This window comes from Symphalangus syndactylus, chromosome 12 (assembly GCF_028878055.3).
Source record: "Symphalangus syndactylus isolate Jambi chromosome 12, NHGRI_mSymSyn1-v2.1_pri, whole genome shotgun sequence".
NCBI classification, from domain to species: Eukaryota; Metazoa; Chordata; class Mammalia; order Primates; family Hylobatidae; genus Symphalangus; species Symphalangus syndactylus.
In genome coordinates this window covers 24,689,182-24,716,470 of record NC_072441.2, presented here as the reverse complement: position 1 = coordinate 24,716,470, position 27,289 = coordinate 24,689,182, and the positions used below count along the sequence as shown (strand labels likewise).

The window sequence follows — 27,289 nt, the reverse complement described above, 5'->3', positions numbered from 1 at the left end:
TAAATACACCTAGATTTGATTTTTACACATAAAAACTTAAAGAAAAAATTGATATTGATACTCAATAACAACAACAACAAAAGAATATTCTGTCATTAAAGAGAAACTAGACTTTTGATGGTATGTAGACTGACCCTAGGTAATATAAAATTGAAAAATAATGTAAAAAGTTCTTTAAAATCAACAATTTTCAGGATTTTATACCTACGTTTGCCATGAGACTTTTATAATGCATTATAAAAGTATCTAAAGGTTTGAGATTTCTATAATTTCAACTCAACAAGCTAATATAAGAAACTAAGATAAAATACAAAACATTGTGCAAATTTTTGAGGGATAAAGTGATTACTAAGAATAAGGCCCTTCCTTTAAACCAGGGGTCCCCAACGCACAGGCCACAGACAGGTACAGGTTTGTGGCCTGTTAGGAATCCAGCTACATAGCAGGAGGTGAGCAGTGGGTAAGCATTATAACTCCCTGAGCTCAGTCTCCTGTCAGATCAACGGCAGCATCAGATTCTCACAGGAGGAAACCTACTGTGAATTGCTTATGGGAAGGATCTAGGTTGTGCAGTCCTTATGAGAATCTAACTTTCGAGGGATCTAGATTGCATGCTCCTTATGAGAGTCTAAATAGCGCCTGATGATCTGCGGTGGAACAGTTTCATCCTGAAACCATCCCCCTGTCCCTGGAAAAATTTTATCCTATAAAACCAGTCCCTGAGGCCGGGCACGGGTGACTCACACCTGTAATCCTAGCACTTTGGGAGGCTGAGGCAGGTGGATCACCTAAGGTTGGGAGTTTGAGACCAGCTTGACCAACAAGGAGAAACTCTGGCTCTACTAAAAACACAAAGTTAGCCAGGTGTGGTGGCGTATGCCTGTAATCCCAGCTACTCGGGGGGCTGAGACAGGAGAATCGCTTGAACCCAGGAAGCAGAGGTTGCAGAGAGCCGAGATCGTGCCACTGCACTCCAGCTTGGCAACAGAGCAAGACTCCACCTCAAAAAAAAAAAAAAAAAAAAAAAAAACCGGTCCCTGGTGCCAAAAAGGTTGGGAACTGCTGTTTTAAAGGACTTAGTGATTTAACTTTTTGTTCAGATAGGAAATAGACAAAATGATGATGTTCTAGAAATCACATTTTAATTATTTGGAAGCATCTGGAATATATGTATATGTATATTCACAAAATTCCTTGCTTTTGTTTTAAATACAAAAATCAGTGGGCTTAAAGGCAAGGGCAAGCCTGTCTTCTCCACATTCACCACTTTAAATAGCTAACATTTAATTTCTTTGGAATGGAAGTTCTTAATTTTTTTTTTTTATTATTATACTTTAAGTTTTAGGGTACATGTGCACAACGTGCAGGTTTGTTACAAATGTATCCATGTGCCACGTTGGTGTGCTGCACCCATTAACTCGTCATTTAGCATTAGGTATATGCTCATCATCACTGGCCATCAGAGAAATGCAAATCAAAACCACAATGAGATACCATCTCACACCAGTTAGAATGGCCATCATTAAAAAGTCAGGAAAAAACAGGTGCTGGAGAGGATGTGGAGAAATAGGAACACTTTTACACTGTTGGTGGGACTGTAAACTAGTTCAACCATTGTGGAAGTCAGTGTGGTGATTCCTCAGGGATCTAGAACTAGAAATACCATTTGACCCAGCCATCCCATTACTCGGTATATACCCAAAGGACTATAAATCATGCTGCTATAAAGACACATGCACACGTATGTTTATTGCGGCACTATTCACAATAGCAAAGAGTTGGAACCAACCCAAATGTCCAACAATGATAGACTGGATTAAGAAAATGTGGCACATATACACCATGGAATACTATGCAGCCATAAAAAAGGATGAGTTCGGCCGGGCGCGGTGGCTCACACTTGTAATCCCAGCACTTTGGGAGGCCGAGGTGGGCGGATCACGAGGTCAGGAGAGCGAGACCACAGTGAAACCCCGTCTCTACTAAAAATACAAAAAATTAGCCGGGCGTGGTGGCGGGCGCCTGTAGTCCCAGCTAGTAGGAGAGGCTAAGGCAGGAGAATGGCGTGAACCTGGGAGGCGGAGCTTGCAGTGAGCCGAGATCGCGCCACTGCACTCTAGCCTGGGCGACAGAGCGAGACTCCGTCTCAAAAAAAAAAAAAAAAAAAAGGATGAGTTCATGTCCTTTGTAGGGACAGGGATGAAACTGGAAACCATCATTCTCAGTAAACTATCACAAGGACAAAAAGCCAAACACCACATGTTCTCACTCATAGTTGGGAATTGAACAATGAGAACTCATGGACACAGGAAGGGGAACACCACACACTGCGGACTGTTATGGGCTGGGGGGAGGGGGGAGGGACAGCATTAGGAGATACACCTAATGTTAAATGACAAGTTAATGGGAAGTTCTTAAATTTAGAGCCATAGGTGGGCTTCAGGGGTTCAATCCATGAGAACCCTAAAATTAAAATGCTATTAATCACTGAGTGTAGTCTTAAGAACATTTTTTGGGAAAAGAGGCCCATATCTTTCAACAAATTTTTGAAAGTTTCCCTGGTGCCAAACAAAAAATAAAAAGCAAAAGGGGACGTGTGGGGTTGAGCTGTTGAGAGTAACCTGAGTTGTATTTCACCTTTATTACAGGTAAAAATTAAGTTACACGAGAACACTGTCTCTCTAAACCTTATCTTCTCTAGAGCAGAATATGTCTGCAAGTTGATCAAGTGCTACGTATTCATTCTAGCACCTTAAATACTATTCTTATTAAATAATCTCTGGCCAGGTGAGGCAGCTCAGGCCTGTAGTTCCAAAATTTTGGGAGGCTGGACCGGGAGGATCACTTGAGCTCAGGAGTTCCAGACCAGCCTGACCAACATGACAAAACCCCGTCTCTACAAAAAATACAAAAATTAGTCAGGTGTGGTGGCATACGCCTGGGGTCCCAGCTATTCAGGAGACTAGGGCACGAGAACCATTTGAACCCAGGAGGCGGAGACTGCAGTGAGCCGAGATCGTACCACTCCACTCCAGCCTGGGTGACAGAGTGAGATCCTATCTCACAATAAACAAATAAATAAATAAATAATCTCTCTTATAAGCAGTTCCAGAACATGGACCCTAAGTGTTTATGCTCCTCTTTTGCCAAGTCTGAGAGAGCACAGAGGTACCCGTCATACCTGTAAACTATAATAAATAATCAAAAATACTGGCAACATTGTTAATATTAATTCAGGGCTCACTTTATTATCTGTAAAATACAAGTTTACACAATATAAATGAGAGGGGTCACCTACCTCCATACACATCATCCATACAAATAATTTGGTCTCCTGCTTTTAAAAGATGGGTAATAGTTACAGTGGCTGCTAAACCTGAAGCAAAGGCCAAACCTAAAATAAAAATCAAGTTAGAGTAAGCTGAAAAGTCAGGCCTATAGGTTACAACACACCTCCAAGTATTTACCTGACTGACTTCAATGCAGATAGGAAGCCATCACCGCTGAGTTGCTAGAGGCCCCTGATTAACGCCATTACAAAACCTCCTTTTCTATTTCAAGAATAAGATATCTTTAAAATAAAAAATATACAATGTGGACAGATACTTTTGTGTTAAGTCAATTTTGCCTTGGTAATAATATTTCTCTGAAACACTTCAAGAAAATAATTCTTTACAAATATCTGAGATAAAAAGCCTATTGCCAGTTAAATTACAGTTTAAAAATAGCAAACTAAAGGAATTTCAGGGCAGGCGTGGTGGCTCATGCCTATAATCCCAGCACTTTGGGAGGCCAAGGAAGGTAGATCATTTGAGGTCAAGATTTCGTGACCAGCCTGGCCAACAGGGTGAAACTCTGTGTTTACTAAAAATACAAAAATTAGCCAGGCATGATGGCACATGCCTGTAATCCCAGCTACGAGGGAGACTGAGGCAGGAGAATCACTTGAACCCAGGAGGTGGAGGTTGCAGTGAGCCAAGACTGCACCACTGCACTCCAGCTTGGGTGACAGAGGGAGACTCCATATCAAAAAAAAAAAAAAAAAAGAAAGAAAGAAAAAAGAAATTTCAAACATAAAGAATAGAGCAAAGATATGATTCATACATTCATTATATGAATATGCAATTCAGTAAATATTTTAACAAAACTCGCAATCAGACCTGAGATTTGTCTGATAAGTGTAATCACAGTGAATACACAAGACTCTCTTCATGCAAAAAAAAGTTTAGGGAGTTAATCTCTAATCTCTGACAGCACATTATCAGGAGTTATTGACCACTGAAAATAACTTTAGTGCTATTCTTAGGCACAAATTATTAGGTGAATAAACCAGAGGATAAGCAAGTTTAGGCCAAGTGCAGTGGCTCACATCTGTAATCCCAGCACTTTGGGAGTCCAACGTGGGAGATCACGAGGTCAGGAGATCGAGACCAGCCTGGCCAACATGGCGAAACCCCATCTCTACTAAAAATACAAAAAATTAGCTGGGCATGGTGGCAGGCAACTGTAATCCCAGCTACTTGAGAGGCTGAAGGAGAAGAATTGCTTGAATCCAGGAGGCAGAGGTTGCAGTGAGCCAAGATCCTGCCATTGCACTCCAGCCTGGGCCACAAGAGCAAGACTCTGTCTCAAAATAAAAAAAAATATTAGCTGGGTGTGGTTGTGCGCACCTGCAATCCCAGCCACTCAGGAGGCTGAGGCAGGAGAATCGCTTGAACCCTGGAGGAGGAGGTTGCACTGAGCAGAGATCGTGCCACTGCACTCCAGCCTGGGCAACAGAATGAGAGACCCTGTCTCAAAAAAAGATTTTATATTCTAATAGGTGGTGTTATTAAATTTAATTTCCATTTATTTCTTTATACTGACAGTTTCAGATGAAGATCATTTTCACATGAATACTGCATGATAAATGTAGTATTAATAAATGTAGTATTCATGTGAATTTTTTCCTTTATTCATTTGTCCTCTATTCATATGTATTTTTACCTGATGATTACACATACGCATATTATACCAACTGAGGGAACTTGGGCAAAGAATTCAAAGTCAGTAGAACAGGAATTTTGAACTAGCAAATCTGTTTCTTTTCAGTTCCACATTCTGTGCCTCTATGGTTTTCTGTATACATTTAAAAATAGATTCTAGACTGTGAAATGGAAGTTACTTACAGTACTTAGCCCCATCCAGTGCTGCCACTGCTTTTTCAAGGCAATTCCTAGTGGGATTTCCAGAACGGCTATATTCAAAACCCTGAAAAAAACAAGTTCGAGTTCATCCTAAGAGATTTAAGTTTATTATCAGAGTCCTAACATAGACAACTATAGTTTCACCCTACCATAACGAGCTTCTATTCTTTAGTCATGATATATCTTGCTTTAATACAGAAGCAGAACAGTGCTGTGGCTATATCAAGATGCTCTGAAGTCAAACAAACTCTGTGTGAATTCTGTATCTGCCACTTATGAGCTGCATGACACTAGGTAAGTTACTTCACATTTCCAAGAGTCAATCTCAATATCTGTAAAATGGGAATAAAATACAGATATCTAGTTCATAAAATTGTTGTGAAGATAAAATGAGATAATGCACAAATTCACTACCTGTTTCCTGGCACATGCTAATCACTGAATAAATGGCAGTTTTTATTATTAGTATGTTTATTATGTTAGATTCACCTTTTGTCATTAATCTGGAAACATTAGGAAAAGGGACTTGCATGAGCCAACAGAATAAACCTAATTCTAACCTGTATTTCATTTCCTAAGAAATAAGTGATTAAGTGATATGAGTTTCTTTTTTTTTTTTTTTAAGGATAGGACCTCACTCTATTGCCCAGGCTAGAGTACAGTGGGGCAATCACAGCTCACTGCAGCCTCAAACTCCTGGGCTTAAGCAATCCTCCCATCTCAGCCTCCTGAGTAGCTAAGACTACAGGTGCACATCACCATGCCTAACTAATATTTTAATTTTATTTTTTGCAGAAGCAGTCTAGCTATGTTGCCCAGGCTGGAGTTGAACTCCTGACCTCAAGCAGTCTTCCCACATTGGTCTCCCACAGTGCTGAGATTACAGGAGTGAGCCACCTCATCAGGCTGATTCAAGTTCTATTTAGCATACAACAGGAAGTTATGATCATATCCTACCAATGCTCAACATTCATTCACATCTTGGCTCTACAGAAGTGGCTCAAAGCATAGGGAGCAATTCCTGGCAAAACAGCTCCACACAATACTTTTTAAAAATTTGCATTCCTGGCCGGGCGCGGTGGCTCACGCTTGTAATCCCAGCACTTTGGGAGGCTGAGGCGGGCGGATCACGAGGTCAGGAGATCGAGACCACGGTGAAACCTACTAAAAATACAAAAAATTAGCCCGGCGTGGTGGCGGGCGCCTGTAGTCCCAGCTACTCAGGAGGCTGAGGCAGGAGAATGGCGTGAACCCGGGAGGCGGAGCTTGCAGTGAGCCGAGATCGCGCCACTGCACTCCAGCCTGGGCGACAGAGCGAGACTCCGTCTCAAAAAAAAAAAAAAAAAAAAAAAATTTGCATTCCTGTAATCCCAGCTACTGGGGAGGCTGAGGCAGGAGAATTGCTTGAGCCCAGGAGGTGGAGGTTGCAGTGAGCCGAGATCGTGCCACTGCACTCCAGCCTGGCCGACAGCGAGACTCTGTCTCGGAAAAAAAAAAAAAAAAAATTGCATTATTCTCCTTTTACATATATGGCACCCTGCTAGCTATAGTCATCCAGTCATTCTCCTAATCCTTATGACTGGCTTTGAGGAAAGTGAAGCCAAATGTAATTCGTACCTAGGGAGAGTCAAAACTGGATTGATTGCGAACCAAGGATTTGAACATTAATTAGAAGTCCTATAATTTTCTCCCTCTGCTTCACATAACACATAACAAAACACAACCACTCTTTCACCTTTGTTTCTGATTCAGAAGCTCCCAGTATTAATAATAACTTTTAAAAGTTTTGTTGCTATGTGCCCTTGTTTATGACAAGCTGAGCAGACTTTTTTTTTTTTTTTGAAAGGGAGTCTCGCTCTGTTGCCAGGCTGGAGTGCAGTGGCGCAACCTCCACCTCCCGGGTTCAAGCGATTCTCCTGCCTCAGCCTCCAGAGTAGCTGGGACTACAGGCACGCCACCACACACAGCTAATTTTTGTACTTTTTTAGTAGAGACGGGGTTTCACCACGTTGGCGAGGTTGGTCTTGATCTCCTGACCTCATGACCCGCCCGCCTCAGCCTCCGAAAGTGCTGGGATTACAGGCGTGAGCCACCGTGCCCGGCCTGAGCAGACATATTTTATAGGGTTCCAGGACATCCTTACCACTCCCCACTATCACCTTCCTATCATGACCTGCCGCTGTACCCAGCAGATTAAAAAAAAAACAACTTTGGATTCATGTGGCTTCTGCCACAGAAAGGTACCTCACGTTTCTCATTCAGCTCTTCAAATTCCCTTTAGTGGTCTTAACTAATTTTTAAAAAGGGCCGGGCGCGGTGGCTCATGCCTGTAATCCCAGCACTTTCGGAGGTGGATCACCTGAGGTCAGGATTTCCAGACCAGCCTGGCCAACATGGTGAAACCCCGTCTCTACTAAAAATAAATAAATTAGCTGGGCATGGTGGCAGGTAGCTGTAATCTCAGCTACTCGGGAAGCTGAGGCAGGAGAATCGCTTGAACCCAGGAGGTGGAGGATGCAGTGAGCCAAGATTGCACCACTGCACTCCAGCCTGGGCAACAGAGGAAGAGTCTGTCTCACAAAAAAAAAAAAAAAAAAAAAAAAAAAAAAAAAAAGACATTAAGCAAAGTTTTTGTGGATTTAACCATCCCTGCTGGCTTCCTGGAAACATTTAATTATTAATATCACACCTGAATGGTTAACTTTTGCACTAGGTTCCAAAGCTTGGGCAGCTACACATTCATTAAACCCTAAACAAGAAACGAACTGCATGTTTGAAAGAGAGGCTGTGAGCCGGGCGCGGCGGCTCACACCTGTAATTACAGCACTTTGGGAGGCCGAGGCGGGTGGATCACGAGGTCAGGAGTTCAAGAGCAGCCTGGCCAACATGGTGAAACCCCGTCTGTACTAAAAAAAAATACAAAAATGAGTCAGGCGCAGTGGCAGGCGCCTATAATCCCAGCTACTTGGGAGGCTGAGGCCGGAGAATCGCTTGAACCCAGGAGGTGGAGGCTGCAGTGAGCTGAGATCGCACCACTGCACTCCAGCCTGGGCGACAGAGTAAGACTTTCCCTGAAAAATAAAAAAAAGAAAGAAAGAAAGAGATGCTGTGTACATATTTTGATTCTAAAATACAGTAAAGAGTATTCTAAACCAGTTGTAGAAATGGCCTTAGAACTCTATCTCACAAAACGAAGGACTGTCTATAAGGATTTTCCTCAACTTATATAACACACTGAAGTGGTTTCCAAAGCATAATCAAGGCTTTGGACTTACAGACTTTAACTAATTCTTACAAATCTCAGCAACTTTTAAATTCTCCAAGATCCATCAAGTATGCCACCAAAAGGGGGAAAAAAGCTATGTGATTAACAAAGACGGCTCCTTCATATGTTTTACAGATCATTCATGTGTGACTCTGTGTCAGTTCCTTTTCTATAAAAAGTACATCATACCTGTCCTGCCCTGTGACCCGGTTGTTGTGAGGATCAAATGGAAATAGTGTAAATGTGAACATCATGAAAAAACAAATTACCATAGAGTAATTATTGTGTACCATACAGCCTTAAATGCATCTCAACAACTTATGTGGTAGATACTATTATTATCCCCATTTGTACAGGATCAGTCAGAGGCTTTGACAGGTTAACTAACTTGCCCAAGGTCCCCCAGCTCAGAAGAAGTGGTGTCAGAATGCAAACCTAGCCTTTGACTATAAGACCTGTGTTCTCTTTTTCTGTTGTTGTTTGAGTTGGAGTTTTGCTCTTGTCGCCCAGGCTGGAATGCAATGGTGAGATCTTGGCTCACTGCAACCTCTGCCTCCTGGGTTCAAGCGATTCTCCTGTCTCAGCTTCCCGAGTAGCTGAGATTACAGCTACTGGCTAACTTATTTATTTTTAGTAGAGATGGGGTTTCACCATGTTGGCCAGGCTGGTCTCTAACTCCTGTCCTCAGGTGATCCACCCACCTCAGCCTCCCAAAGTGCTGGGATTACAGGTGTAAACTACTGCACCGGGTCATGACTTGTGTTCTTTATCACTAAGCCAACAGTGCTTAAATGATGCAATAGGCTAAATTGTTACTAGCATTATTAGAGATAGCATAGTGTAGCTGAGTGCCTAGGAATTGGTTCCTAAAGCAACCTCAAGTTTCTAAAGTTTGAATCCCAGCTCCAATACTTACTAGCCTAAGGCTAGTTACTTAACTCCGTAAATCTCAGCTGTTTTATTGGGAAAAAAATGAGAATTTGGTTCAGACTAGGATTGTTAGGATTAGATGAGACAATACATTTAATACACATGATATATACAAGCATGTATTTGGCACATAGTAGATACTCAATAACTATTAATACAGCTACTGGGAACAATCTTAATTCTAGTCAAGTTATCAGACCCTTAATATTCTCTAAGCTGACTCCATACTACATCTTTAAAATTTATTCTGCTAAAAGTAACTCAAAAAAGTTGTGACCTTCAATTTTTAATTGCAAATTTGTCAAAATCACGTGAATTTCAGCCCAAATCTATATGGCAAGATGGACAAACGGCTCCTTCCAGTCCTGCTTATCAAAAGAAATACGATCCCTAGACTATCCGATACAAATCTGTACTGCAAGAATTACAGCGTAGAAACATCTTTCGGTTGCCTTCCTAATTTATAAGTCATATTATACATTACTTACATGTCTGTCAAATTCATAAGCCATCTCTCTTTTCCCGCCCAACTGTGGACAGCCCCAGACAGACCCAGCTCACCGAGTGCTGGCCAGGCGCCCCTTGCTTGAACGTGGTGGACAGTGAGATGGGGGGCACTAGAGCTCTGGAGGTCCATTGCTCTGGTTCCTGGCCCACGTGGATGGCCTGCGTGGCGAAATGTTGGAAGTGAGGCAGGAAACCTTGTGAGGAGGCCTCTTTTTCCTGCATGCTGAACCGCGAAAGAAGGAGAGAGGAAAAGAACACCGAAGATATAACCAGAAAGCCGGGTGTCCGCGGTTGGGAGAGACAGAAGGATCAGGTGAGAAGGAGCTGAAGCACCAGGGCAGAGCCGACCGCGAGCGCGCTGAAGTGGGACACCGCGATGGTGGGGTGGATTTTATTAGGCGGCCGGCCGGCCCCTCACGAGCACAGCGGGGCGGGACCAGCGCGGCCCATTGAGAATAGGCCCGACGCGTCTCCCGCTCCTCATTGGCTGACAGCAGAGGCGTTGCCGGAAACGTCACCGCGACCGCCCCGCCCAGTGCGCAAAGTGGAGTGAAGCCGGAGTCCCCGGGTCCAAGTGGTGTTAGTCCCCGCGGGCGAACTTCCTGAGCACCTGTCCTGAGGAGTCTGCCATGCTGGCTCCTGAGAGCCACCCGGGCGTCTGTGTGACCTCAGGCCGGAGGTTCGCCCGAGACCTGGCGGAAAGCTGGCTTAGTGCTGAAACCGGGGAACTGTAAACAGACCACATAAATAGCCCTCTCTTGTTGTGGGACTTACCTCTGACCGTCATCCTTTGCCCTGAGGGCGGTGCTAAAAGACGTAAGCCACAACGTGGAGATTGGTTAAGAAAACAGTTGCCCAAGCCGCCCAGTTTGCAGCTTGGATTCTCATCAGTCACAGCTTGCGTTTTAGGTACACTGAACTCTGTAATGACCCAGTGCTTACGACGACCAAACGATGACTAGAAGTGAAGGTTAAATTGCTCTTAAGACATAACGAAGCTACTGTAGTGAGGACGTCTGTGCAGAACTCTGGCAGCTTCCTAAAAGTTAGTCAATCTTGAGCTTTTTCAAGCATCATTATCTTCTTTTAAAGTACAGAGAGAAACTCCCCCTAATGAACAGGATAATGTGGCTTTGAAAAACTTACTGGAGCCTAATATCCTTACACAAAATGCTTTTGCTTTCACACAACTAACAGCAACATCCCTGCAGGAAAAAGGATTGTTTACCACTCACCTGCGCCTAGAGCCCTACTCTCAGAAGAATCACTGCTTTAAAACAAACAAAAATCTCCCTGTTCCCTAAGCAATACAGACTTGACCTACTTACTATTGTGGCTGTTTTCTAGCACCAGGAAATTTGGGGATATTTCTGTTGTTGCAAAATATTCGCTAAAGATCTAAAACTTTATTAAACAAATTAAGAACAAGGAGAATAAGGAATAAACAGCTCTTAAAATTTACAGTTTGAAAGAAAGATATGAAGAGAAAGAATGAGGCAATTTGCTTTTCAAATTAGCTTTAGGGACATTTAACCCACTAAGCACTAGAGGAGTGGTGCTTGAGGGCCTACAAGCTTTTAGAATCCTACCAAACTTTGTATGGCTGGGGGAAAAAATGGATAGACTTCAAAACACTAATGTATATTAATACATATTTAATTAATATTTTTCTTTTAAAAATATAACATCAACTGCAACTCACCTCAATATTTATGTATAACTATAGGTGGGTATTTTTGTGTAATATGATATGGCATTTAGGGGCCAAAAGGGTCTAAAACAGTTCCAATTAGTTTTACCTTCTAATATTTGCTGACAAACCCTGAGTTGCATAAATACAGACATTTTATTTAGTGTACTGTAATAAAGAATCATTCAGAAGACAGCACCAGGCCGAGTGCATTGGCTAACGCCTATTAATCCCAGCACTTTGGGAGGCCGAGGTGGGCGAATCACCTGAAGTCAAGAGTTCAAGACCAGCCTGGCCAGCAGGGTGAAACCCCGTCTCTACAAAAAACACAAAAATTAGCTGGGTGTAGTGGTGCACACCTGTAATCCCAGCTCCTTGGGAGCCTGAGACGGGAGAATTGCTTGAACCCAGGAGGCAGAGATTGCAGTGAGCCGAGATCATGCCACTGCACTCCAGCCTGGGCCACAGAGTGAGACTCCATCTCAAAAAAAAAAAAAAAAAAAAGATAGCACCCAATACAAATGCTATAACTAAGGCCTTTTTTACTTTCTTAAACTGAGAAAACTATTGGATGACAGCTTATTATGTATCAAGGATTTAAAATATCCCCTTTCTATGACTCAGCAATTTCTTTTGTAGAAAATTTTACTTGCAGGAATTTATCCTTTAGATATATTCTTAATATGTGTACAGAGATGAGCAAGGATGCTTTTTAAACCTACCTTACTATTTTTAATAGCAAAAGAGTGAAAAATGGCTTAATTATTCATTCTTAAAAGACTGGTTAACTGGTTATGATACTACTCTGTGATGGCTACAGTATGGCCAAGAAGTAGGAAGAGATTGAGATGTGCTGGTATGTCAGAGTCTCGCTCTGTTACCCAGGCTGGAGTGCAGTGGTGCCATTTCGGATCACTGCAACCTCCGCCTCCAGGTTTCAAGAGATTCTTCTGCCTCAGCCTCCCGAGTAGCTGGGACTACAGACACAGCCACCATGCCCAGCTAATTTTTGTATTTTTAGTAGAGATGGGGTTTCACCATGTTGGCCAGGCTGGTCTCGAACTCCTTGCCTCAAGTGATCCACCAGCCTTGGCCTCCCAAAGTGCTGGTATTACAGGCATGAGCCACCACGCCTGGCCTATTGATCTCTAATATCTAAGACAGCAAAGCAAAGTAACGTATATATCATGCTTCCACTTTTTCAAAAGAATATATACTATGTTGCATTATTTTTAAACAGATATTTATGATTTAATATATAAAAAAATCCTTCTGGTCATAGAGACTATGGATCTGCAGTGGAAAGGTGATTTTCTTTACATTTTATTCTCTTTTGTGTTCAAGTTTTATATCATGGGCACATATTACCTTTTCAACAATAATAATACTACCAAAAACCCTAATTTAAACATTTTAGAAAGACAACTTTATTTAGAAAAAAAGCTTTTTGAATGATTAAATGATAGCCACTTTAAATCCAATAAATGGTATACAGTTTGAGGTGTGTGCTAATTTTTCATATAAATTAGGTTGCATACAACAAAATAACTATCATAACACTTACTGAAGAATTATTAGTTCTTCTTGGGAAGGAGGTTCAGCAAAAGCAGATATTTTAGAGGAAATGGGAGACTTCTCGTTTTTTATATTTCTTTACTGTTTGATCCTTTTATAAAACACAGAGTGCATTATTTTATAATAAGTACTTCTTAAACACTATGAAAATAGAACTGTACTTCTTGTGTATACTCACAAAGACCTCTACTACTCTCATTAAAGACAGGCTATGAATAAAGATACCGTGACTGAATATTAAAACAGTGCAATCGGGACTTGGGAGGGATGTTCATAAAATATATTATTATTATTATCAAGCATAAACATACGCAATTATTAGATCTGTTTTGTTTTACCTCAAAGGAAAACAATTTGTTCATCCTTGGGCTTTTGTCAATGAAATAATGAGAATTATGAAGCGAATTTGGGGATCAGGGGAAAGAAGATATTACAATATAAGATCTAAATTTGGTACACTTGTAGATTACTACAATGGTCCAAAGCCTGTCCGATAGCACTTTTTTTTTTTTTTTTTTTGAGACAAGGTCTCAGTCTCCCCCAGGCTGGAGTGCAGTGGCACCATCTTGGCTCTCACTGAAACCTCTGCCTCCCAGGTTCAAGTGATCCTCCCACCTCAGCCCCGCAAGTAGCTGAGACTACAGGCACGCGCCACCATGCCAGGCTAATTTTTGTGGGGTTTTTTTTGTAGAGATGAAGTTTTGCCATGTTGCCCAGGCTGGTCTCAAATTCCTGAGCTCAAGCGATCTACCTGCCTTGGCCTCCCAAAATGCTAGGATTACAGGCATGAGCCACTGCACCAAGCCAGATAGCACTTATGACACCTACCTTCACTTCCTGGTGTAAACATTTTTTTAAAATAGTAACAAAAAGATGTTATGCAATCATATTGAGAGGTGACAGCGTGCTGGCAGTCCTCATAGCCCTCGCTCTCTCTCGGCACCTCCTCTGCCTGGGCTCCCACTTTGGCGGCACTTGAGGAGCCCTTCAGCCCCCCGCTGCACTGTGGGAGCCCCTTTACAGGCTGGCCAAGGCGGGAGCCGGCTCCCTCAGCTTGCAGGAAGGTGTGGAGGGAGAGGCGCGAGCGGAACTCGGGGCTGCGCGCAGCGCTTGCGGGCGGAACTTCCGGGTGGGCGTGGGCTTGGCTGGCCTCGCACTTGGAGCGGCCGGCATGAGGGACTTAGCACCCGGGCCAGCGGCTGCGGAGGGTGTACTGGGTCCCCCAGCAGTGCCGACCCACCGGCGCTGCGCGATTTCCCACCGAGCCTTAGCTGCCTTCCCGCGGGGCAGGGCGCGGGACCTGCAGCCCGCCATGCCTGAGCCTTCCCCCGCCTCCGTGGGTTCCTGTGCGGCCCGAGTCTCCCCGACTAGCGCCGCCCCCTGCTCCACGGCGCCCAGTCCCATCGACCACCCAAGGGCTGAGGAGTGCGAGCGCACGGCGCGGGACTGACAGGCAGCTCCACCTGCAGCCCAGGTGCAGGATCCACTGAGTGAAGCCAGCTGGGCTCCTGAGTCTGGTGGGGACGTAGAGAACCTTTATGTCTAGCTCAGGGATTGTAAACACACCAATCAGCACCCTGTGTCTAGCTCCAGGTTTGTGGATGCACCAATCAACACTCTGTGTCTGGCTGCTCTGGTGTGGCCTTGGAGAGCCTTTGTGTGGAATCTAACTGCTCTGATGGGGACGTGGAGGACTTTTATGTCTAGCTCAGGGATTGTAAACGCACCAATCAGCGCCTGTCAAAACAGACCACTCGGCTCTACCAATCAGCGGGACGTGGGTGGGGCCAGATAAGAGAATAAAAGCAGGCTGCGGGAGCCAGCAGTGGCAACTGGGGCCTCCTTCAACAGCGTGGAAGCTTTGTTCTTTCTCTGTTTGCAATAAATCTTGCTACTGCTCACGCTTTGGGTCCACGCTGCATTTATGAGCTGCAACACTCACCGCGAAGGTCTGCAGCTTCACTCCTGAAGCCAGCGAGCCCAGGAGCCCACCGGGAGGAGCGAACAACTCCAGAGGCGCCGCCTTAAGAGCTGTAACACTCACCGCGAAGGCCTGCAGCTTCACTCCTGAAGCCAGCGAGACCACAAACCCACCAGAAGGAAGAAACTGGGAACACATCCGAACATCAGAAGGAACGAACAACTCCAGAGGCGGCACCTTAAGAGCTGTAACACTCACCGCGAGGGTCCGCGGCTTCATTCTTGAAGTCAGTGACACCAAGAACCCACCAATTCCGGACACAATATCAAGTATGTTTTGATATGGCATAATTGAAAATTATATGTCTTGAGAATAAAAAGGTCTAGATATTGATGGAATTATTAAAGTTAATAGCAAGAGACACTGGAGAGCAAATTGCTAGCACAATTGCTTTCTTTTAGCGACAGATACAAAGAAGATAAGCGACATACTCATAGTAATACAGCGAGTATCTAGGCTGAGAATTGAGTACAGCTTCAGACATTTAAGATGAAGAAGTAATCCCAAAATCATTTGGATGCATTCCCCAATGATGTAAAAGGAGTCAAATATGACTGAAAGACATAAATAACAACTCAGACGTAGCAGTTAAGCACCTGAAGTTTGGAGTCAGAATGCTTGGGTTTGAAGCTCACCTCTGGAACCTGCTGTCTCTGTGACTTTGAGGGAGCAATTGACTTAATCTCCGTAAGTCTCACTTTCTTCTGTAAAATGGGTAAAATAATACTTGGCAGTTCTCAAAAATAGGTTATTAAAAGCTTCTGGCAGGCCAGGAAAAGGGTATAAGGCAAGTAGAATAAATGGGAAGCACTTAGGTCAGAGAGCTACTTTTGATATTTTTCTGTCAAAACTGATATTTGCAGTACCTTTGAAGAGGAATACTATGCAGAAGTCGTGGGGTCCAATACAGAAAGTAAGCAATGTTTCTAACTGGCACAGAGATTAAAAAAAAAAAAAAAAGATAGGTAATTTGCACTATCCAGACATGCAGATGTCTTGTTCAACTAGTAATGCAGCAATTGAAAAGCTCTTGACTTTTTTTGCTTATAACTTTATATCACAGAGAAAACATTTTAGGGGGAGCAATTCTCCATGTTGCGGGACTGTTTGGCTAATTGCAGGGCATTTAACTTCCCTGGTGGCTAGTTGCACAACCCCACATCTTTCCAATCACAAAACAACAACTCCAGTTGAGAACAATGATAAAGGAATTAACGGGGTGGCTCTGAATTTAAGCTTATCAACAAAAAGAATGGATTGACAATGAAGACATATAGAGAAATCTGGGAGAAAATGAACTTACACTGAAGATTGTGGTATCTAGGAAAAAAAGCCAGCCATATAAGACATATTTAATAGACCAAACCACCCCAAACTGTGTCCCTAGAAAAGTCTGTAATGAACAAATGGCTCTGTGGCCAGAAATGTTAGTGAAACACTACATACAGGCATACCTTGGCGGTATTGCTGTTCAGTTCTAGTAGAGATCTTTGTTACCAACACGTGTTTGCTTTGAAATGTGCTTTAAGTAAAATGAAGTCAATGTGGAATCCCTCCAGAAGTTTTGACACTTATCCAACTACTTTAATGATTTAGATTGTGTAATTTAGCTTAGTGCAGCTGTGTTTGAATAGGCCCTTACGCCAAAATTGGGAAGGTTAATAAAATTTCTAAATTCATTCATTTGACAACCTCGTCATTAAAGAAAAATAATTTTGGCCAGGTGCAGTGGCTCACACCTGTAATCCCAACACTAGGAGGCCGAGGCTGGTCGATCCCTTGAGGTCAGGAGTTTGAGACCAGCCTGACCAGAATGGTAAAACCCCGTCTCTACTAAAAATCCAAAAACTATCTGGACATGGTGGCGGGTGCCTGTAATCCCAGCTACGCCAGAGGCTGAGGCAGGAGAATCGCTTGAACCAGGGAGGCAGAGGGTGCAGTGAGCTGAGACTGCACCATTGTACTCCAGCCTGGGCAACAAGAGCAAAACTCTGTCCCCGCCGTGCCCAGAAAAAAGAAAAGAGAAGATTGTATTGTTATAATAAAGGTGGGAATAAAGTATTATAGCGACTCAGAGAAAATTTCATGAAAGACAGAAAATTAAGCTAAATCTTGATGAATAATTAGGAGTTCCAAGGGTTAAAAAGACATTAAAGATTGCCCTCTCGACATGCAAATTTTTCTAAGGTATGAAAATTTTAAAACACATTTATTACGCACATAATTATCAAAGGGATGTTGTCAGGAAACGAGGCATTAAATAAACAAATAAGATTTGGTTTCTTTATTTGAGAATTATGTAGTCTTCTAGGAGAGAAGAGGTTCCTAAAATGTGTATTCTTAGGATCTTGCAAAAAGAGAGCCACTTTACCTTGATGAGAATAGGGTGGAGATAGGAAGGTTAGGGGTAGTGGGTCAGGGAAATTAGTTCGGGGAGCCAAACCTGTACTAAGTCTTAACAGTGACCAAAGTTGCAAAGGAAAAACAATGTGACATGAAACTGAAATTAACTCCAGGAGAGGGGTGGCATACTTCATATCGGCAGAGAAATAATCTCCACATTGGTCACTTTTCTTTGCACAGGTGGATGGAGGAGAGATCATGCCATGGGGAAGCAGAGCGTATGGAAGGATGAGCCTTGGGATGTGAAAAGCAAGGTCTCAGGTAGGGTAGAGGCTACAGGGAGAGACTTGGAGGCCATGAGAGGGAGGAATTGCCAACGGCAATCAAGCAGGAATGACAGAGGGAAAAGCACACCAGCTGAGCAACACAGCTAGAGACTGCACCCAAGTCAGCAGGCATATTGAGGGTACATTTTTAAAAACAAGCCTCGTAGCAATTTTAGATTATTCATGCAGCATTGACATAAACCTTATGCATTTCCCCAGAACCTCCACTAAAGTCTGCAATATAGAAATGTTTTTTAATAAAAATCAAGGAAAAGTGGCTGAATTCCACACTTGGGTTCCAATGGAGCTGAGAGGAAAAACTGTAGGGGGTAATTTGAGATTTGCTTGGTACTAGAGATTGGAGAGTAAAGTGACCATAAGAGGGTAAATCTTGGGAAACAGATATCCTGGGAAGCATGTGGCATTGGCAGGGGTGGCGCGCAGTTAAATTATCATCTGTGTTGCCAGGCGCAGTGGCTCACGCCTGTAATCCCAGCACTTTGGAAGGCTGAGGCGGGAGGTCACTTGAGGTCAGGAGTTCGAGATCAGCCTGGCCAACTTGGTGAAATCCTGTCCATACTAAAAATACAAAAATTAGCCAGGTGTGGTGGCGTGCACCTGTAATCCCAGCTACTTGGGAAGCTGAGGCAGGAGAATCTCTTGAACCCAGGAGGTGGAGTTGCAGTGAGCCGAGATCTCACCATTGTACTCCAACTTGGGCAACTGAGCCAGACTCCCGCTCAAAAAAGAAAAAAAAAGAATTAGGGATGTGAGAGGGAGATAATATGTTTTAGTTATTAATGTCTTTTTTCTTTAAAAATCACATCTTTATTTTGTTATTAGATATTCAAATTGAATTAGTAATTAAAATCAACTCCACAAAAACTTAGGAAAGAATGATAAAGAGAAGAAAATACCCCTCCCTTCAAACAGTCCCCACCGTTTTCTAGGTTTCTTTGTGATGTTATGTGCATGTGTGAGTTTGTACCTGTGCCTGTGTGTTTGTGTGTATATTTTTCTTAAGTGTCAGGTTGAGTTTAAGAGGAAGCCAGGTATGTTTGGCTGAGCTAGGGAGAGAGGGCTTGCCAGAGGGCTGTTTGTAGGGGGAACAAAAGAGGTGTAGGCTTGGAAAGTCATCCTGAGAGAGGCCCAGGTGTGCATTTGGCTCACTAAGGGAGTGCTATTCATGCTAAGGTGCGTGCTTCTAGGTCCTGGGGTCCCCCTGTCACTCACTTCAGAGGTCTGGGAGCTTCTTCCGTAATAGTACAGGGGACACAAGATCAGAAACTTTAATAAATATAATTAGTCATTACCATCTTAGTGAATTAGTTTGTTGATTTACTCTGTTTTTCACAGTATCAAGTGTCAAAATGCAGGCAATTGGGAAATGGAGGATCCCTAAAGAGGAGTGGGCAGTGAGAGAAGATTATAGTCAGAAGGAAGGAATAATAGAGAAATTTCACATATTTCTTTCATAGGTAGGACAGGACTCCAAGGGCCATTGATTACTCCTTGTGTCAGACTGGCATGTACCAAGGAATTGAGCCCAGGGCCCAGCTGTGGTTCCTGCAGGAAATTTGACATTTTTGCTTAGAAAGTAGTTTATTTGATGTGCTTATTTGCCTTTATATATAATGAAATTGATATTGTTCACCTTCAGAGACTTTGATTCTCAATGAATTACTTCTGTGACACAAACTAGGTAATTTAGCTCTGTGCACTTGGGTTCAAGCTAATTCTTGGGCCTAAACTGTGGAATTAAAATAAAATTATCTGAAAATTCAGAGCCCATTTTCTAGGCAATCTTCCCATCAGAAATAAAGTTCACTGGCACCCAAGTAAGATTCTAACCATCAATAGATTGCAGTTAGTCAACATGAAAATTTTGGCCAAGGGAGAGCGGGAGAAGAAGCTTCTATCCAAATAATTTTTATCCCAGTGACTCTCTATTGCCCATGATATCCTGGTATTATATCCTAGGAATCTAAAATCAAGATCAAGCATTCAGGTCTATCTAGAGTGTTTGATGTTCCAGTATGCACATATGGTACACAGAAGTCCGTGCCCAAGGACGTTAATTAAGTTGGCAGAGATGCTGAAATATGATCACTGGAGGTTATTGATTATATGGCTCCCAGTAGTCCAATCTTTGGAGTTAAATCCACACATCCTGCTTTGAATGTAACCACAGATTGGAGTTGTTCCTGCTTCTAGATACTTACTGATCAGAATCTTAGCATAAGACCTCAGGGAGAATGGCCTATCAGTAGAGCCCACATAAAGAACTGACTAAAATACGCCTATTTAGAACAATGGTTCTAGATATCTTTCAAGTTCACAGAGCTAAAATTTTTGAATTTTTCAATGCCAGAATTTTTGTGGCATACTTAATGGAGTTAATTTCCTCTATTTGCAAATGATTGCTCTTCCCTTTGACTTGTTCCAATCCTGCATTGCAGTTTGATTAGAATGCTTATTTCCCTCACCTGGCACGTATATATTCAATGAGGCAAAGTACTTGATGTTTCAATAAATAACTAGTTATATTTTGGTCTCAGTTTGAGATTAAGTTGTGCGTGCGTTACTCTTTTGTAAGTTGGATATTTTCTTATACCATTTTTCATGGCCTATTTAGCTCAGAGTTTTGGCCCATAGATATTGCTGTAATATAGAGCTCTTCAGTTGTAGTGAAAGTGATGTTTACATAGTAAACAAAATATAACACACCTAAAGGTTTATGCTACTTTGATGTACAATGGCTCACTTATAAACACATTTCATTTATCAAGTATTCATTGGCCAAATCAAATGTCTCAGTTCTAGGCACCTGGAGGAATAATAAAATGCAGTTTCCCATCCTCAAGATATTTCACTATGTAATAAAGGGGAAATGAAACTTAGCAAATGAATGTGCTATAAAGGATGGTAACTAATTTATAAGAATTTATAGAAGAGCAAGTTCACTATTGGGTAGTGTCAGGTAGGTTGGTAGGCCCATGCTAAAGTTGGAGAGCTTGAACCCATAACCCCATGATGGGCCTCTACTCACTCACAGCCTGAACAACTGTACCAAGACTGCAGGGTAGTCCTGTACAGGACACAAAGTCTTCTCTTTGCACAGAACACAACCTGCACAACTGTACCCTGCAGTCTTGACTTGGGGTAAGTATGGCTTTATGTAAACAGCAGTTTTGAGGTGAGCAAAAAGGTTATAAATATTATCCCTCTTTTTCTTTTTTTTTTTGAGATGGAGTCTCGCTCTGTCGCCCAGGCTGGAGTGCAGTGGCGTGATCTCTGCTCACTGCAAGCTCTGCCTCCCGGGTTCATGCCATTCTCCTGCCTCAGCCTCTCCAGTAGCTGGGAACACAGGCACCCGCCACCACGCCCGGCTAATTTATTTGTATTTTTAGTAGAGTTGGGGTTTCACCGTGTTAGCCAGGATGGTCTGGATCTCTGGACCTCATGATCCACCCGCCTCCGCCTCCCAAAGTGCTGGGATCACAGGCGTGAGCCACCGCGCCCTGCCAAAGCCAAAGTTTTTAAATTGACCTACAATATCCTCTCTGCTGTTATCTCCTACTCTTCTGTCCTCCGTTCAAAGTGGGCTCCTTGCCTATTCCCTGAACAAGTCAGGTATGCTCCTGTGCGGGGCCTTGCCACAAACTACTTCCTCATTCCTGCTACTGTGGGAACACCTTTCCCCCAAATAGCCCACAGCTGATTCCCCATCACCTCTAGGTCTTTGCTCAAATGTCACCTCCTTCTCAGTGAGACTACCCTGACTATACTATTTCAAATTTCAACCCATTTCCTTGTAAATTTCCTTTCTTGAGACAGGATCTCACTCTGTTGCCCAGGCTAGAGTGCACTAGTGTGATCTTGGCTCACTGCAGCCTCAACCTCCTGGGCTCAAGCAATCCTCCACCTTGGCCACCTGAGTAGATGGGACTACAGGTATGCGCCACCATGCTTAGCTATCTTTTAAAAAAATGTTTATAAAGATCAGGTCTCACTGTGTTGCCCATGCTTATCTTAAACTCCTGGCCTCTGGCAATCCTCCCATCTTGGCCTCCCAAAGTGCTGGGATTATAGGCCTGAGTTACCACATCCAGCCTCCTCCCCAAATATTGATGTCCTTTATTTTGCTCTAATTTCCTCATAGCACTTATTACTTCCTAGAAGACTATACATTTATAAACTACTTATTTATTATGCTTCTTAGGTGTTATGTGTCTCCTCACTAGAATTAATGTCTATAGGGACAATACCTTTTTTGTTTTGTTTCCTCATATGTATCAGCACCTAGAACAAGTTCTGGTACATAGTAGGTGTGTAATAAATATTTCTTAGTAAATAAATGTTTTTTAAAAACTCTACCTCCTGCTTGGACAAAAGGAAGGCTAGTGTTTATTCATTTATTGACTCAACCAAATGCATTGACCATAAGCTATGATTCAGACACTGTAAGTAGAAGATGAATAGAACCATGTCCTTGTCCTGGAGGTACTCATATACTAGTGGGGGAGACACATAAACATATAATTCCATTTTGTTGGATTAACTATCATAATAGAGGAATGTACAAGATACCATAGAAGCAGAAAGTGAGAGGAGCTAAGCTTTGGAGATGCTCATAAAATGCAGAGAGTTTTCTAGCTCCTAATAATTACATTCACGGTGTAGCTGTTTGTGGTGAGGTGGTATGTGTCTTGCTCTAGGGAGGCTGAATAGAATACTGATTGAGCACCTGTAATCCCAGCACTTTGGGAGGCCAAGGTGGGTGGATCATCTGAGGTCAGGAGTTCAAGACCAACCTGGCCAACATGATGAAACCCCATCTCTACTAAAAAATACAAAAAATTAGCCAGGTGTGGTGGCGTGGGCCTGTAATCCTAGCTACTCCAGAGGCTGAGGCAGGAGAATTGCTTGAACCCAGGAGGCGGAGGTTGTAGTGAGCCGAGATCACACCACTGCACTGTGGCCTGGGCAACAAGAGTGAAACTCCATCTAAAAAAAAAAAACAAAAACAAAAAACTAGTGATTGAGCTACTGATGTCTGGAATTAACACACCTGGATTCAAATTTTCGTTCTACTCCTTACTAGTTCTGTGATGTTGGGCAAATTACTGATCCTTTCCAATTACAAAACACAAGAACAATTATTACTGATCTGTACACCACAGGTCTTAGAACAGACTCTCACACATCAATTTAAAATAATGACTCTGGCTGGGGAGGGTGGCTCATGTCTGTAATCCCAACACTTTCAGATGCCAAGACAGGAGAATTGCTTGATCCCAGGAGTTTAAGATCAGCCTGGACACAGCGAGACCCTGTCTACACAAAAAATTGAAAAATTAGCCGGGCATGGTGGCTCATACCTGTAGCTCTACCTCATTTACTTGGGAGGCTGAGGCAGGAGGATAGCTTGAACCTAGGAGTTTGACGTTGCAGTGAGCTATGATTGTGTCATTGCCCTCCAGCTTGGGTGACAGAGAGGGACCCTGTATCAAAAAAAGAATTTTTAATAGGTAAATAAAATGAAATGAGGAATCTATTAAACCATAAATTTACTTTTATACATAAAAAGAAAAGGACATATTCCAAGGTTTTTCTGTCTAAAAAAGCAATATTCCCGGGCGCAGTGGCTCACACCTGTAATCCCAGCACTTTGGGAGGCCGAGGCAGGTGGGTCACTTAAGGTCAGGAGTTTAAGGCCAGCCTGGCCAACATGGCAAAACCCCATCTCTTCTAAAACTAGAAAAATTAGCCAGGCATGGTGGCGCACACCTGTAGTCCCAGCTACTTGGGAGGCTGAAACAGGAGAATCGCTTGAGCCTGGGAGCCAGAGTTTGCAGTGAGCTGAGATGGCACCACTGCACTCCAGCGTGGCTGACAGAGAGATTCCATCTCAACAAAGAAACAAAAAGGCAACCTGACTAGTATTTATTTCTTAAGAAATCACGGATGTTCATTTGATTATTATTACTCAAGATAACCAATTAACAAGTGGAACAGGAATTCAACAAGAAAAATGCTTTAGAGAATAAAGGATACATTTGCCTAATAAAGCCATAATCTTTGAAGCTCAAGCATCTCGAATAACTTATTTTTCTATCAATACTAAAAGGATATTTTTAAAGTAAAAGAAAAGTGAACAGGATGGTTGAAGGTATAAATTTTCATTCATGTCTCTATACTACAAAAGAGAAAACTGATATTTTTGAAAATGTTCTCAACTTACTGCCTTTTTAGAATCAGTAACTTCAACTAGTTTTATCTTTCAGAACTCTGTCTGCCCTCTGCAGCCTCAAAATAAAAATTATCTCTTCTTTATCTCTATAAATTCCTTTCACTTATAGTTGTTCACCAGGATGCCTTACAATCTTAAATGCCAAGTATAAGAATTCTTTTTTTTTTTTTTTTTTTTGACAGCGTCTCGCTCTATTGCCCAGGCTGGAGTGCAGTGGTGTGATCTTGACTCACTACAACCTCTGTCTCCTGGGTTAAAGCGATTCTCCTGTCTCAGCCTTCCAAGTAGCTGGGACTATAGGCACGCGCCACCACATTCGGCTAATTTTTGTAGAGCCAGGGTTTCACCATGTTGACCAGGCTGGTCTTGAACCGCTGACCTCAGGTGACCTGCCAGCCTCAGCCTCCCAAAGTGCTAGGATTACAGGCATGAGCCACGGCTCCCAGCCTTGGAATTCCTTTTGTTAACATTGAATGGTAAGTATAGAATAAAATGAAAACCTTAAATAAACTTCAAAATATATTCATTTGAATACATTTGAGATATGTCACACTTGATAAACAATTGATGAACAATTGAGATAAGTCACATTTAATCCTCTGATTCTACATTTGGTTGTTGTATTAAGTGAATTAACACAAGTAACGTTTTTAGAACAGTGCTTGGCACATAGTAAATGCAAAATAAATGTTACCTATTATAATAATGCAAATTTGTTTCCCCAAAAATACACTCTCAAAGAGGTAGAATATTGCTTACAAGCCCATTCAAAATGCTACCAAGAAGTATCAATTGTTTGCTCATCCTGATTTTAAAAATCAAGTCAAGTCAAAAACATTTACTTAGTACATATTATATACAGGGCACTGTGCTTGGCATTGTATATAATGTATCTACTGTATACATGGCACTGTGCTTCACTTTGTATATAATGAAGTAGAGATATAATCTTACCTGCCTTCAGTCCAGACATGTCTTTTAAAGTCTGGAGCTATATAGCCAAGTGATGATTCAGTACGTCCAAAGTAGGGTTCATTATCCTTTACCTCAAAACTGCAATTCTTTCTAATCTTGGTTGGAATGATCACCACCAGTCTAATAACCAAAGTCATTAATCTAAGTCACTCAGGGCTTTTCCCACTTCTTCATCCCACACCCAATTAGCCAACTAAGCCCTGCCAATTTGACATCCTCTCATTAGTCTTCTCTCTCATTTGTATCTCTTCCAGTAGTCTTCTTGTTTTCATTCATACTGCCACTATGCTGATTAGAACCCTTACTATTTGTTATCAAAGCTATTGCAGCAGCCTTCTATCTAGCTTCCCTCTCACTCCTGTGATTAAAAGTCTTCAGTATTGTCTTTCACTGACACAATATAGTCAAGGATCCTTGATAATGTCAAAGAAGTAGTAAATCCTGCTTACTTCTTAAATTTCATAATCTAGCACTTTCCAAAAACTCCTCTCCATCCTCCTCATATTCAAACTTACTTTGCTGTCTAGTAATATTCAACTGCTAATAGTCTCCTTAACAGATAGAGATGTTTCATAATTCACACCTTCGACCTGGAATGTTCTACCTCATTTTTCCACCTAGCAACCTCCAATTTTTGTTTCAAACTTCAGAGTCAACATCAAGTTATCCTCCTGCAAGCCTTCTCTCTCCATGCCCAATTCCATCCTCCTTACAAGCACCCCCTACAACAAACCCACAGATGTTATTTGTTAATCTTTTATTTGTTTCTATTTTTGCACTTACTAAACTGTATTATAATTTACTTGTCTGTATCTTTGCCTTTCTTATTGGACTCATATATCCTGGAGGTCATAGATGACATATTATTTATCTGTTCATCTTCATAGTCTGTCAGGGCCTGGCACAAAGTAAGTTCTCAACAACTGCTTGTTAATGGAGAGATGGAAACAAGAAAGGAAGGCCAGAAGAGAGGGAAGGAGAGAGGAAGTAAAGCAGAGAGGAAGGAAGGGAGGGAGGGAGGAAGGAAGGAAAGGAAAGGAAGGGAGGGAAGGAAAGAGGAGAGAAGAGAAAAAGAAGGAATTCACAAATCCTAATCTCAGGGATAGGTAGAATTTTAATAGATATGGAGGAGTAGGGACAGTATTCTAACTAAAGAGATTGAAGGGGAGAGCTCCTTCAACTCTAACTAAAGAGACTCTAACTAAAGAGACAGTCTCTAACTAAAGAGACTAAAGGGGAGAGCTCTAGAAATCTGTAGAAGGCATTTCCTTGTGTCTTTGGTTGAAAACTAAGCTGTACGTGCATTGCTTATACTCCATAAGGCTAGGTAAAGAACAATTGCTAAGTAGCTGAAAGATGAGCAGTTCCCAGAGCTCATAATCCTGGGAGACTTTTGAGTTCATACCAGGGTATAAAGACCTCAAACATCTGGGGCATTCAGCAATGACCCTGTATCTTAGTCTGCTTGTGCTCCGTGTCTGCTCAGGCTACTGTAACAAAATACCATAGACTGAGTAGCTTATGAACCACAGAAATTTATTTCTCACAATGCTGGAAGCTGGGAGAGCCAAAATCAAGGTGCCTGCAGATTCTGTGTCTGCTGAGGACCTGTTTCCTGGTTCATATAAAATTTTAAATGTTCAGCCGGGTGCAGTGGCTCACTTCTGTAATCCCAGCACTTTGGGAGGCCAAGGCGGGCGGATCACCAGGTCAGGAGTTCGAGACCAGCCTGGCCAGCCTGGTGAAAGCCTGTCTCTACCAAAAATACAAAAAATTAGCCGGGCATGGTGGTGCATGCCTGTAATCACAGCTACTCGGGAGGTTGAGTCAGGAGAATCACTTGAACCCAGGAGGCGGAGGTTATAATGAGCCTAGATTGTGCCACTGCACTCCAGCCTGGGCAATAGAGCGAGACTCTGATTCAAAAAAAAAAAAAAAATCAAATGTTCATCAATTTTCTAGTCTAAAGAAAAAGTCACCATAGAGTGAGCTGCAGTTAGAAGGCAAGCTCATTTAAAACCATTCACTTGTTCTACCTGGCTGTCTCGGGCCCATTAACCTCAAAAGAAGACTAGTGTTGGCCAATGACAAAAAAGATAAACTTATTTTTTTATCAATACTTACCAATTGAGAATACAATAGTGCATCAGATATCAAGGGTGTAGACTTTAAAAAATTATTTTTTAAAAAAGAAAATACAGTAGTACATTTCATATTTTTCAAGGGAGGAATAATTTGGTTCATTGTGGAACTCAATT

At 42.3% G+C, this 27,289-nt stretch overlaps 1 protein-coding gene across 9 annotated transcripts in view; it reads right to left on the bottom strand.

Annotated features, from left to right (window-relative positions):
• Nucleotides 1–14,254, bottom strand: part of CTH (cystathionine gamma-lyase) — a 40,186-nt gene extending 25,932 nt beyond the window's left edge. For 2 of the 9 annotated variants that reach the window (XM_063625323.1, XM_063625324.1), the window contains exons 1-5: nucleotides 13,982–14,227; nucleotides 9,943–10,047; nucleotides 5,336–5,518; nucleotides 5,169–5,250; nucleotides 3,299–3,394 (exon numbers count right to left, since the gene is read on the bottom strand). In XM_063625323.1, the coding sequence (XP_063481393.1) occupies nucleotides 3,299–3,394; nucleotides 5,169–5,250; nucleotides 5,336–5,338 (181 nt within the window). In that variant the 5' untranslated portion in view covers nucleotides 5,339–5,518; nucleotides 9,943–10,047; nucleotides 13,982–14,227. Of the gene's footprint in view, nucleotides 1–3,298; nucleotides 3,395–5,168; nucleotides 5,251–5,335; nucleotides 5,519–9,942; nucleotides 10,587–10,662; nucleotides 11,263–13,142; nucleotides 13,245–13,981 lie in introns of those variants that run through there. The other 7 variants (XM_063625317.1, XM_063625319.1, XM_063625320.1 and 4 more) reach the window with 6 other exon arrangements.
• Nucleotides 14,255–27,289: the final 13,035 nt, after the last annotated feature.